This window comes from Convolutriloba macropyga, chromosome 9 (assembly GCF_964194025.1).
Source record: "Convolutriloba macropyga chromosome 9, txConMacr16.3, whole genome shotgun sequence".
Classification (NCBI taxonomy): Eukaryota; Metazoa; Xenacoelomorpha; order Acoela; family Convolutidae; genus Convolutriloba; species Convolutriloba macropyga.
The window spans coordinates 29,344,796-29,359,267 of NC_134476.1; the positions used below are offsets into that span (position 1 = coordinate 29,344,796).

Here is a 14,472-nt window from a genome sequence, read left to right on the forward strand (position 1 = left end):
TTAATTTGAATATTTATGCACTTAACGACTTTAGAAAAGCCGAAGGGAAGGGCAACTTCATTAAAATTGTTTTGTGTTCTACACACTACCTTACCAAATGAGAACATAAATCCTCCTAATAGTTTTAAAAGACATCGAAAAGCTTTCAAAATTTGAAATGACAAACGAAACGCCATCATTTTTAAGAGCGTCGGTGATGTTTCTTGTTTGTTCAATTGCATCTAAATAAACTGCCCGATAAGTTTTTTGACTAGCATACGCCGCACACTGTTGTCTGTTTTGAGTAAAAAATACTATGGGCCTCTTCGGCAATAGTATAGTAGAATAGAATCATGTAGTTGCATTTAAAAGCATTTTGAAAAACCTATAATTGATTATGGTGAACCCAAAAAAAGTTGTTTTATTGTTTTATTTGTATTGTTTTGTATTGTCAAACACGAGCAAGAGACAAATAGTTGCTAAAAAGACTGAATTAAAGTTTCAAATTTGTAAAACCTGTTTTTCTCGGCAAAATTTGTCGGCGATTGTAGTTTATATTGACAATAAACTGAAGTTTAAAAATTATCAAAGCGGAAACTTCGAGTATTGGTTGCATGATTCGAATGAGGTTACGAAGGCTTCTGTCATTCTGTAATCAGGTTACGAGGGCTTCTTTCATTAAAAGAGATACCATCTGCTATTCGGGATACTAACCAGAACTTTGAAAACGCTGCTTCAGAGTCACGAACCGTTTTGAAACACCCATCTGTGTACTTTGGTACATTTTGACTTCTGGCATTTTCACAGGAAATTCTACTGATCTAAAATCTGCTACTGCAAACTAAGACCTGTCCGTGCGCGTCTTTTTGTTGGTATTTGTTTTATTGCAACTCTGTGACTCTTTGTCCTATTGCGGCGTTTTTTAATGTTACCGAGACACCTGGAAGCTGGTGCCAGCGCGGTGTGAACGGAAATTTGGAAAGGAAGGATGCTGCATTGACCTGAAGAATAAAACGATTATCTGAAGAGAAATTCAATCACCGCCTATGGGCTTCAAAGAGCAAGTAAAAAAATGAAATTAAAGAAACATTTATTGTTCAGAAGAAAGTTTGTTTTTACTATCATTTGAAAAACAACTCGAATACAACAATCTTGCAAATAAAAAATAGCGAAATATTCCAGAATGGCTTGCAGTGGACGAATTGCGTGCATCAAGGAAGCTTTGCTCTTAATATCAATAGGTTGTTATTATGGAATGGGAACCTGCTTCTGTTCCTCTCTCAACTTAACTGAGTTGATGATCGAGTGTCCTTGTATGAGGGCGACAGGGGATGCTACCAGAACTGTCAAGGCACCAAATGCTGACAGCTGCTATGTGGTTTGTATGACCACACCAGGATGTACAGTCTTCTCTTACTGTGTAAATGTATTTCTTTTTATTCGGTGTGGACCTCCAAAAGCTACCTTGTCCAAACTGTTCTGTTCTCATTTCTAGCAGCTACAATTTTCTATAACTGATTGAAATTATGAGCGCGGTTAGATGATCTTCTAAGATAACTGCCCGCTAACAATTAAGATTTTGAAAGATAGTAGTCATGTGATATTTCTCAATATAGTAATCTTCTCATCGGTAAACAGAATGTATAGCTATTTTTTGTTTGTGGAATTGCTTCTATATCTTACAAGCAGACCCTTCCATGTTAAGCTCGGAAAACTTATGAAAAAAGTCTTTTGGTCAGACCTCAAAGGGAAGTTATCTCTGAATATCAAGGCCAGACAACAAAATTCTTTCTCGACCATTTATTAAAAAGGCTAGGATTTCAAACTCACTACGCGGACAAACTGATGTCTTAACATAAATATTTGACATTCATCCCGGTAGTAACGTTTAACTGTATTAATTGCGTTTAAGGGTCCACAGTTTTAGGAATGTGTTAATTTTCAGAATATTACCAATGTTTGTCGAGCGTATGACTCGGACGTTGCTGGTTATGACTTTGTTGGTCTCGGATCGAACATGTGCAAAGACATGCCATCTGAGTCAGTGAGTTCCAACAAGAAGTGGTACGTGACAAGTGCATCTCCGAAATCCACCACTGAGACCTGTAAAGAGATCAAAGTCAACAATGCTTCAGGTTGGCAAAACCACTTTTGTCTGGTTTCCATTCCCTAATTGAAGACAAGAAATCACTCCGAATATTTTCTCTTCAGCTCTCATCTTCTACTCTTTGCTATTAAGGAAACCGTCGCCAATACACAAATTCAGTTTTTTTTGTTAGTTTGGGTTTATAAATACATTTTTTAGCATTCCCAATATAACCCTAACCCACCCCGCCCGCCGGCGATGAAGTTATGCCCTCAACGAACTATTATGGTATCTTTACGCCTGGAAGCTATAAGGAGGAAAACCTCGCAAATAATACTTAACCGATTTAAAAGTAAAAGGACTTGAAAAGGTCAAGTTATTGAGGACCATGATTTAAGATTAGAGTTGTGAGCGTGCATGGACAATGATAACATACTGTCATATTTGTCCACGGTGCCTGTTTTAGCGCAAGCCTCTACAACAGTGACAAAGTTTGGTACTGTTATCCGCGCTCGCCCTTTATTTATTTATTTTATTTATTTATTTACCAGCTGTTGTATAAAAGTAACAGTAAACTATAAATTTACAATAACTTCAGATTTAACAACTGGAAGGATCACCGAAAAGTTGTTCCACTCATCAAGCGGGGATCCCAGAATAACTAAATTGATTTTGGGTGACATCTTAGTAAAACAAATCAAAAATAGTTCTATGATCGAACATATAATTATCTGTGAAGTTCTTGAAAAAACTTAAATTGGGGTTGTGTTTTTTTGACGTTTGGGGGAATTAACTTATTACTCATTAAAAAGTTGTAATCTATCGAAAGTTTTCGCATGAGTGATTTTTTTCCATTTCTTTAGTTTCAAAACTAATTGTGCGTAAAATATTGGCAGCTGTTGGTCTCGCTTTTCTAACACAATGCATTTCATCTAAATCTAAGAATTTCATAGGGGAGTCGTCCCTAATCTGGTTAAATATTTCCTTAAAAAGGTGTGCTGCTGGAGTTCGTCGACGGAATAGATTTTGTATTTGATAACTTCCTCTTGTGTCCAATCATAAACGTTTTTCCTTAGAATTGTTCTTAAAATCCGTTTTTGTATAATGTGTATTGTTTCTAAGTCACTTTTCAAGGAACTGCCATAAATCAAAATTTCGTATTCGATGATTGATATAGCATATGCATCATAAAACATCAATAGCTGCCTTTTGCTGAAATAGTCTCTGGTTTTGTATAGTATGCCATTGAAATTTCGCAACTTGTTAGCGACTTTCTCTATGTGACTTTTAAAGGTAAGATTTTTATCAATAATAATAACCAAGTATTTTGTTTCCAAAATGTTTTCAATTCCTGTGATGCATAGGTAATTTTAGAGAGTTGATTGTTGCCATAGAAAACCAAATTGCATTTTTCTGGATTGTGCTTAATGCATTTTTGCGAAACCATTCTTCACTTTGCTTGAGCGAGTCTAGACGTTCATCTTTTTTGTTACTAAAAATTGTAGTATCGTCTGCAGAGAGGACTGAGTCAGCGTCACCGATATTTGCGGGCAGATCATTTATGTAGATAAGAGACCAAAGGGGTCCCAAAACGGATCCCTGTCGAACAACATATTTTATCATCTTTTTCTCAGACCAACACCTATCAAGTTCAACAAATTAATATCTGTTTGCTAGATAGCTTTTGATAAGATTCAGAAATTTCCCTCGAAAACCACAAAATTCTAGTTCAGATATTAGCTTTTCATGCTTAATATTTTCAAATACTTTGCTTAGATCAATAAAACAGGCCTGACGTTTTGGGCAACATTCGTATTGTTTTTCACTAATTTATTTGTTTTTGCAAAGGAAAGACATCATTCGGTTGAAAAAAATTTTCTCAAAAACATTTTCTATAAAGGGTAGTAAACTGATAGGTCTATAATTACCCGGATCATGAATTGAGCCGTTTTTATGAATTGGACTAACGCGTGCGACTTTAAGAGCCTCTGGTTAGTGTTCTTCAGAGTAGCTTTGATTGAAAACATCCGTTAGTGGTTGACTTAATACGGATAGTGCTTGTTTCAGTGTTATGTTATTTATCCCACCATGACCAACGCTTTTGATGTTCCTCAAATTTTAAATTGCAGTTGAAGTTTCGTTGACCGTTACGGGGTTAAAAACAAATGTTTTTTCAACTCTATTAGATTTGATTTGTAAATTTTTGTCCAAATTTATTTGCCAATTTTTCGCCTATTATTGAGAAAAAATCAATGAAATCATGCACTGTAAATTTACAGTATGTGTTTTGCCTATTTTTTGACCAAAGATTTCTCAGTATTGAGAACAAATTTTTCGAAGTTCCTGTATCGGTTGTTTTTTGATCATAAAAAGCAAATTTTGCATATCTGATTGTCTTATTAAAGACGTTTCTCTGCGTTTTATATTTATCCCAATTTTCCGTGGATGGGTGTTTGATCCATTTTTTCAAGAGTTGGACTTTCTGTCTCTATTTTTGACATTCTGTATTAATCCAAGATTTTTTCAAAAAATTGACCTTTTTGTATGGCGCAAATCTATCCGAAGCTACATAAAAACTTTCTATTATTGTTTGCAATTTCTTGTCAACTGACCAGTGAATTTCAATTTTTTGTAACAGGTGATTAAGAAAAAAATAGATATCTTATTCAAACAAAATAATTTTTTAAAAAACTAAAATTTGGAACCCATGTTTTAATTTTATTTTTTTGTGCATTCATGACAGAGGGACAAATTTTTTCATCTAAGAGATTTAAAATTGGAAAATGATCACTTATGTTGCTTTCAATTGTTTTATTTTCATATTGAAATTTGCGAACTATATGATCGATGCAGGTACTCGTAGTGGCTGTCACACGAATTGATTCTGAATTGTTAACATGGAGACCAAAAGTTTCCAGTAGTTTTTTTTAGTTTTCCCATTGATTATTGCTTCCGTTAATATTTGTGTTAAAATCGCCACATAGAATCATATTTTTATTTCCAAGTTCCAATTGTTCTAGTAGTTCATCAAATAAAACCAAGAAATCGGAGTTTTTTGTTGATAGTGGTCTATACATGATGTGAAAGATTAATTCAAATTCATTTTGGGTATTCGTAGGTTAAATAGAAAAGTTTTCAAGTTTTTTCTCTGTTTTAACGGTGAACTGTTTGCCTGTAAAATAATCACGTATAAAAAACGCCAGACCATCTCCTTTTTTAGTTTCTCTATTTTCTGTGATAAGTGATAAATATCCGTCAATTTTTTAAGAATCAATAGGATCATTGTCTGTTATCCAAGTTTCGCATAATCTTATTGCAATTGGCTTATTTTTGAATTTTTCGACTAGACAGCAGAGTTGGTCATGATGGTTACGTAGAGATCGTAAAATTTAATAAAGTATTGATTGCTTTTCGATGTCTCCCAATTGATGTTCTTTAATCATAACAGAAAGCGTCAAGTTAGTACAGTTTCATTGATATCTAGCCCAGCAACGCCGCCTGATCAAAGTGATCCACTGTTAAATTTGAAGACTCGCATGGAATTTTTCCTGTGTGGAGAGTTAATCAGCAGGCCTTTAATGAAGTCCACCATTTTTTGATCATTATTGATCATTCCTTTAGGTTGATCTATGAGAGAAGAATCTGTCACGGGACTGGGTTTAGGTAAGCCACGTTTGGACGGCCTGAAGGGTGTAACCTGATTGTTACTGAAAGTTAAGCACTGAACATCATTAACACTTGATATTTTCCCCACTGTTGTATTTGATATGGTGCTTTCAGTCCCCGATTTCCCACTTGGTTGATCTTTCTGGTCTTCTCAAGCAGGATACTTTTTGCTGATAATTCATCAATATCTTTTTTACTCACAATAGTGTGAAAATTGATGTTATTTTCACCTGTTGTAATTTTAACCTGTGGTTTTGAGTTGTTCGTAGAAACTCGAAATCCTAGATCACTCGCATACATAAGAATTTCTTTGTCAACTTTGGTTAAGCGTTCATCCATATATAGAGATTCATGGTTATGAGGGTTTCGGATATTTCTTAATAATTTTTGTCGGCCCCAAATTCGAGTTTTTAAATAAAAACTTTTGAACTTAGCAATAATGGGTGGTGGTCGTCGAGGTTTCCTGACAACTCCCAGCTCGTGACGTGCAACCAAATCCCGATGGCCCATTGATACTTCCAGTGGGTTGTTGATAAAGTAGATCACGTCATCAAAAACATTTGTGTTGAATATAAATGGTAAATTCCGAAAAATAATACAGTCTTTGGATTGGTAACGCTCAATATCATTAACTTTTTGTTTTAGGTATTGTACTTCACTTTGTAGGTATTGTATTTGGGTACTTTTTCTCATTAAGATCTTTGCAAATAAGCTGAAGTAGTGGTGTAACAGAAGAAGAATCATCGCCAAGAGAATTTAGAAGCGTTTCGTAGTTCAATTTTTGTCAAGCGGAATTGAGTTTAAAGCAATAGCAATAGCGTGCTGTGCGAGCCAAATGTTTTCTAGCTGTTCATTTGTCTGTTCTGGTTCATTTCTCTTACATTATCTAGTTGTCCCGACAGTTTGTCAACGTGTCAATAAAGCAGAAATAAAAAAAAAACCTAATTGGTGATTGAATTCAGACAGCAATACTTAATTGCTTATCACGACTCTTAAGGAACATTAAGTCTCTGAATTGGGCATCAGGTAATTACTAAATAAACTTAATCAATATATATATATATATATATATATATATATATATATATATATATATATATATTAGTTTTAATGACAAATTTTGTGAAGATTTAATTGCCCAAAAATGTAAACAACGATTACCTTTATGGATTAATACGATTGACCAAATCCGTGCCATTTTTGTCACTGCTGGCCATGGTCAATGAATCGAACTTTCATTGTGAATATTCTTGACGTAAAGTTTTTTTTTGCAACAATTAAATTAAAATTATAACCATACGGTTAAATATACCTGAAACAAAAAATATTTCAAATCATTCAAACAATAATAATATAATAATATAATAAACATCAACAAATTTCTTGCAGAATCACATTTTAAAATTTTCTTTTGATTGTTTTCTTCCTAAATATAAAAATAACTTTTAAAAGCTCCTACGTTACTATTCAAAGGAATTTTTTCATTCAAAAGAAAGTGAAAACATATGTCACGTTTTGTCACTGTCCTCAACGAAGGAGTCCAAAAAACCTCAAAATGAAAAATGTGTCATTTGCTACGTGATGTAGCCCTAAAAGGAGAATGAAATTTACCGCTGAAATTTAGTTTTGAGTGCCAAAAACCTCTAAACCTCTAATTTTCTGATGAAAATATAAGAATCTTTTGCATCTACCCCCCTCCCAGTAATCTGATAACGAATCCGAAAATTTATTATTGCCTTTTGGATAAACTCGTGGCATCATCTCTGATTGAGCTATTGAAAAATTGAGAATGGGATCCTCAAATTCGTTATTGAAAAATGTGGCAACCATCCGTGTATATCAGATTCCCTTCACGACAGTATTTGGGATTGCATTGTTCACTCCTCCGATTCCCTGTCAGTGAGATGCGCATTCATTGCATCAAGTTTATATCCTTGTTTTTCATCTAATACAAAAAAAACTTTTATACAGTACTTCGCTAATATCGACAACAATTCTGTGATGTCTAAAAAGCTCAGATTTTGCAAATGACGGAAAGAAGAAATAGACGGATTGAACTTTTGCTCATATAATGTTCCAACAAGTCATATCCCAAAAAAGCTAAAGCTTGACAACGTAATATCTGGTTATACCAACCCAGGTTGAGGTGTGCGTTAATGATCCGACCCATCCAGGCTAAAATCGGTCATGATCAGGCCCATCCAGACGATAAACAATCATAATTAGACTTTAGCTCCTTTTACATACCCGCTCGTTTTTAGCTCGCTCAGGTTCTCCATTTTGAAAACGATGCAGACTTTTCCTCGTTTGCATTTAATAAATATGGATCTAGTCTACTATGAGATCTTATAATTAATTGATTACTTGTCTTTCCTGAGTTTCCTGACAGGAAACTTTTTTTGTTGCATATCGACAGACATTTATTTAAGAAACCTCAAAATTAAAAAAAAATGTTCTTTTTGTACCGTAATATTGTTCCAGAGGAGTAAATGAATAACATTCGACTCCTTTATACTTCCAAAAACGTTGATACTTCATCATAGTACGAAATGGAGTTCTTAATAATAAAAATTTGTCAATCATTAATTGTCTCCTTGTCTTCGAACAAAGTGATTCTCAAAATGAGCTCTTGGTTCATTATCAGACAACTAACAACGCAAAAAGTGTAGTATAGTGAAATCCAAATTACACGGAGGAGGACCCTAATTAAATCTGCCTGTTGCATGATCTTAAACGAGGAATCGTCTGATTTTTAACGAAAACCTCATCCTCTGTCGGACAACAGACCCACATATTACAATCGTCTACCGGTACTGAATCACACAGAGGCGTGGAGAGCAAATTAAAAAAATTTCTAGCTTCATTGTAGTGATAGTTGAACAGCATGAACTTCAATCTGTGAATAATTTCAAGAAGCTTTTATCTTCAACTTCATTTTTTTCTGTTTTTCCCAGCATTTCTAACTTGTTCTTTTGCGAGCGTTGCTTTTTTGGTGACTTCAAAAAATAAGCGAATCTGTTCAAAAAATGGCTCCAGCAGACGCCAGTAATGCAAAACCAGCTCTCAATGAAATTCTGATAATCGGTTTCAGCTACCGATGGCTACTACAAAATCAAAGTTCGGGGAGTTGAAACTAGAGCGTGGTGTGTAATGTCAGAGGGAGGGGATGGTCTCACATACATTGATGTGGACGCCTGGACTTATAACTCAGACTCCACAGAGAACAACCTGGCTCAGATGGTGTTCGACAGAGTGAATCTTCTGGCTGATGACTGTACCATGAGCATATCTGCAGATGACTACAGATTCACAACACAACTAAAATTTGGCTTCACGACATATCCCGAAGACCCTCAAATTAATGGTTGGAAATCAATCAATCAGAGAATTTTTTCAACTTTCTTCCAATTGGGCATACTTTCTTCCAACTGTGCGTTTTTGGCAATTTTGCGATTTTGATCTCTTCATATATCCTTCTTTCCGTCCTTACCAGGTCAAGGTGTTCACGCTTAAGCGCTGAATGCGTTGATAGTGCTAAAAGAATTTTAAAATGAAATTTAGAAAAATTTCAGCGCTGAAACCGCTCATTTTACGATAATTCAGCGGTAAAAGATTACTACAAATCTTTTTGCCGTAAAATCTTTTTGCCTGTTTTGGGTTATTTGACGTCTGATTCAACACCGCAATTTCCATGGAAAAAAATTTCAGAGGTAAATTTACGATTGGTTGCCTTCCAAAGATCACAAATCAGAAGTTATCTAAACATTAGTTCCTACTAAAAGAAACTACAGCACATTCTACATTGTAACTTTAATATTGCGGCTTTCGATTTCAAAATGTTGCTGTTTTTCTAAGATACCAGTGTGACTAAGAATAGCTAGTAATGAAATCATGTTTGAGTATAATTTATTCACTGTTATGGTTATCTCTAAGCCAACGTGGACTAGTTGAACTCGTCCACGTTTGTCAACTGTTTGCTATTAACAAAAACCTACATTTTGTTGGTGTTCATTTACATATAAGTGTTGACTATCTTATTCACAATTGGTTACTGCGGAACATACATTGCTTACTGTTACAATCAACTAAAGCTCCAAAAACCAAAGACAAGTATAGCCAGATACTAAATAATTGCAGTAACAAACAGTAGCAAGTACACCTATCATGCCATGAAAATTATTGGACAAAAATGTTTTATGTTCTAAGTTTTATTTTATATTTGATATAACGATAAATTATACTTCGCGGGCTACGTTTACATTTTTTTGATCAAATTTGCCCATTTTGGGGACAACCAGTAATGATGAATCAAAGGTTTATCTTAAAACTTTTCAACAAGGAGGTTTGTAATTGTTGGAAACACTAAATTTTAAAGTCATGAAAACTATTATCTATCAATAGAAATCATTAAATGGCTTCATTTAAACCTCAGTAAGAAGTCATTTAAACCTGTCAATATCCAGTATCTCAAAGAACTATACAAAAAGTAATAAAAACCATAACTTTTCAACAATAAAACAGCAAAGAGATTGACTTGCTATCGCTTTGAAAGCAAATTGCACATCTAATTAATGAGACTAAGTCAGAAGACCACAAAATAACCACGAATACAGGCAGAAATCAAAATCCCCAAAAGAACTTTACGCAAACGCAGTGTTGAAAACAACAAAACCATAAAACTTTTGCTGAAACTATAATCAACGTTCACTGTTCTTTTGGATGTAAAATTGGTTTGTCGAAAATTGAGCTTCAATTTTAATTCAAATTCTGGTCTCTGATCAGTATTAAAAAAATACAAGCAAAAAATTTTTCTTAAAAAGGACATTGCCCCATAACAATCCGAATAGGTTTTGTAAAGCAAAAATCCAGAAATAAACCAAAACTGGTCTTAATAGTGCTACTCTTCCGTTGAAACAAAAGTATCTTCAAACTCTCAGCGATATAGCTAGTTTGACAAAAAAAATCAATAAATCGATTAAATGAAAAATTTTGGGCATTATCGAATAATGTTAGTGACCAACCGTTAGGTATCGACCGGAACCCCTTAGATATTTTTTGAACTAGTTCTTTAGACAACGATCAAGACCTTGATTAATTGAACAAAGTCATGGATATACAAAAAGAACATCAAATGCTGGCAAATATCGAGATTGAGCTAAAAACTTAGAGAAATCATTTACGGAGATAAAAAAAACCATGAGCTTCACACAGAAGCCACAATATTGATTAATTGGTCCTCATTTGACCAGAAAAGAGGATTTTCAAGAAATTGAAACCTCGAGATCAAAACAGATTTTTCACTAAATTGATCGCAGAAAACGCAAAAAAATGTTTTGAAAAGGACAGAGCTAAGATGCAATATGAATCTTTTTCATTGCAAAAACCAACGATGAGACCAAAACTGGCCTTGACATCGCTGCATGGCTACTAAAATTTCATTGCTTTGACAAATTGGCAAACCTAAGTAATTGCGAATTGACAAATTGGCAAACGAAAACCTTAATATATCAATAAAAAATTATGCTTTTTGATAATTATCGATTTAAATTAGCAAAAACCTGTCAATTGCTAGTTCCAGAATACTTTCTCAGGAACCGAACGAAAAAATAGCCCTCATCTGAGTAAAGGAAGATCTTGCCTGCAGTGTTGACTGCGCTTTCGGTTTATTTGCACAAAGTGGGTTAAAAAAGCATATTTGGCGCCATTTCTGACAAAAAGAGAAAAAAAATGCAGAACTTTCAAAAATTGAGCAGACATTTAGCCGAAAATTGGTTCAAGCAATGCAACAACTGTCTTTTACCTTTAAGTGCAAAACAAATTATACCTTTTTTAAGCAGTTTTGTCTTATTTTTGGCAAAAATGATAGAAAAAATTCAAAGAAAATTAAGAAAATTTGAATAAACTAACTGAAGTGAACCCAAAGTTCACAAGAGTTTAAACTTTCGTAACTCCTTGGAAGAGGCGAAATTAATAAATAACCATTCACAACTCTGTACTATCAATATATCGATCGGCGAAAATTGACTGAACAAAAAATCAGTTTTTAATGCTACTATGATTACCGAATCTATTAAGGTGTAGATTATATTCCAAAAAACATTTCATGAAACCCATTTCAGTTCTTGCCGTTTTTGACCTCCCGATTGCGACATGAGCTCTACTCACCGCAAAAATTTAGCAACGGCTTTAATTTCTTGTAATGTATGTCCAAAATTTATCCAGTGAATCGAAAAAAATAAACTCTTTATACTGCTATAATTAAAGGTTTTGAAGTTTCAAAACATTTTTGTAGCATCGAAATGATTCAATGTTTTTGGAATGTTTTTGGAAATTCTCTATCCAACAAAAAATAGTCACGAAATCCAAATTACGCATCTCGCCAGAAGAAGACTTGCTCTGAAATTGTCAAAATTGCTTTGTTCACTCAATCTTGAGACCTGAATAAAGAATGTATTTTCTCAGGTCTGCTTCGTGGCTTCGGCTGCGGTCGGCTCCGTACCCGAAGACACCTCAATTTCGAGGGGAAACCTTTCGCAATTCCATCCTGGCTAATGCACGGGTACACTAGTGGGCCAAGTCAGGGTGTCACACGTACAAAACAGAAGCTGTCAACTGAAGGTTCAAATCAGGGCTGTTCTGAGGGGATTGTCTACGTCACTGAGAATGGACAGACAATAAACTTAGAGTCTCGATACCCGATTGAACTTTACAAGCCGTGAGATAACATAGTTCGAGTATCTTTTTCTGTTTATCGGAAAAATAGGCAGATTTGAACCAACTTGCAGTTGAATAATGCAATATGAAACTGTTGAAATTCAGTAAATGTCCAAGCCTAAGACATTGAAAACTGTCCATTAAACAAAATCTACTTTAATGCTAATCATTTATTTACAGACATACGTCATTTCTAATGTCCGTTATTGAAGCAATACGAGCAAAGGTGCGTGATAGACGCGAGGTATGGTGTGTGATCGCAAATCAGTTTTAAACATGAACAAGAAAACCACCTGAACTATTCTTATTTGTGATAGTATATTTGGTTGTTAAAGATACGAGCCGAGTCCCATGACCATTGAGGTTTGTCTGTGTCTCACAGTCAACATTGCTAATTTCAAGTTCAAGTTCGCAAAAGGCACTTAAAATAACAGATGAAAACTGTAAGTTTCCATCCTTTCAATTCGCAATACCATTAGTGTATTTGCGTTTGTGCCCAAAGTACGTTAAGCATCCCCCGCCCCCTATCAGTTATAGAGCACATGCTATTGTCAGAATATGGGGGAAAATTAACAAACTTTTAGCATGGAATATAATATCAATTGGGATTTTTGCGGTGATCAGACAAAACAGTCCCAGACATAACAGTCCCGGACAAAACAGTCCCAGAAAAAACAGTCTCAAATAGTAAAATATTCCCAGACAAAATAGTCCCAAGAAAACAGACAAAACAGTCCCAGAAAAAATCGTCCGAACCAAATACGTTACAACAGCGCTACTAGATCTATCTAAAGCATTTGATTCAATCAATCACAACATTTTGATATTGAAACTAGAGGAATCAGGATTCAGCACAAGTGCTCAAATGTTGACACCTGACTGCTTGTCTAATCGTCTTCAGAAAACAAAAGCCAAAGGCATTGAATCAGATTGGATTCAACTTTATCAAGGTGTGCCCCAAGGAACGATACTCGGGCCACTATTATTCAATCTTTACATAAATGACCTAAGATTGAAAGTTCCAAATGATTGTCAACTAGTACAATATGCTGATGACACACTGATTTTTGCGTCCAACCATGTACTGCTTAATGCCAAAGACGAGTTAGAAAAGCCTTAACGTTAATTATTGATTATTACGAAATGCATAGTCAAACGCTGAATGCATCCAAAACAGAGTTCATTATTTTTTGTAAGAAATCTAGATCTCTCCATACAACAGATATAAAACTTAAAATAGAAAACTGTTGCATTCGAAAATCTGAATCAATCAAATACTTGGGGGTATCCATAGATTCAGCGTTAACATATCAAGATGAAGTGAAAAGTATACTACGTAAAATGGCATGTGGTATAAAAACCTTATATTCTTTTCGAGAGGTAATATCAGATAACTACAAAGTTTTGACTCTGAATGCACTTGTCATTGGCTACCTTCATTACTCTGCGGTTCTCCTGAATGGAGGTAATAACAACCTTATAAAATCACTCGAAAAACAGTAAAGCAGAGGCGTGAATGCTTGTTTTCATAGAAAGAAATATGATAGTTCTCTAGATCTCAATATTAAAAACAAAGTTTTACTGATCAGACTATTTTTAGATGAAAAATTACTTTTCCATTTTTGGAAAATAGTTTCCAAGAAACTTCCAGCTGATCAAATGATAGAATATCCTACACTAAAATTAACAAAACACGAATATTCTAAAAAAATTGTCTTCAAAATCAAAACTCAGTCCAGCTATTTAGAAAACTGCGCATTCAAACGAAGTACAATAAATGATAACAAATTTGTAATGAATGAACAATACTCTCAAAATCTCAAAAATGATCATAAATGAGATAAAGCGAAACAAATTCTAAAACAATACTTTTTTGAACTGTTTTTAAAGAACCCAAGTGTAGCTTCAACATCTGCTTTATCTTGGAAAGACTTTAAATTGGAATAAAAATGTTTCCTGTTTATACATAGCTTCTGAACTGCCTCTATAATTTGATCGTTATTTGATTTAAACCAGACGGAAAATCA

General features: G+C 34.3%; 1 protein-coding gene across 1 annotated transcript; it reads left to right on the top strand.

The window, feature by feature from the left end:
* The first annotated feature begins 1,012 nt into the window (after positions 1–1,012).
* LOC142345318 (uncharacterized) lies at positions 1,013–12,630 on the top strand. Its single transcript, XM_075397313.1, has 4 exons — positions 1,013–1,399; positions 1,925–2,114; positions 8,823–9,095; positions 12,194–12,630. Exons 1-4 carry the CDS (start codon positions 1,163–1,165, stop codon positions 12,448–12,450), a joined length of 957 nt encoding a protein of 318 aa, XP_075253428.1. The 5' UTR covers positions 1,013–1,162; the 3' UTR covers positions 12,451–12,630.
* Positions 12,631–14,472: the final 1,842 nt, after the last annotated feature.

Bases quoted from the DNA above. Each gene is read 5' to 3' on its own strand.
- LOC142345318 (XM_075397313.1), top strand. From the start codon at position 1,163: ATGGCTTGCAGTGGACGAATTGCGTGCATCAAGGAAGCTTTGCTCTTA. The intron at 1,400-1,924 runs GTAAATGTATTT...GTTAATTTTCAG, and splicing joins GTACAGTCTTCTCTTACTGT to AATATTACCAATGTTTGTCG. The intron at 2,115-8,822 runs GTTGGCAAAACC...AATCGGTTTCAG, and splicing joins CAAAGTCAACAATGCTTCAG to CTACCGATGGCTACTACAAA.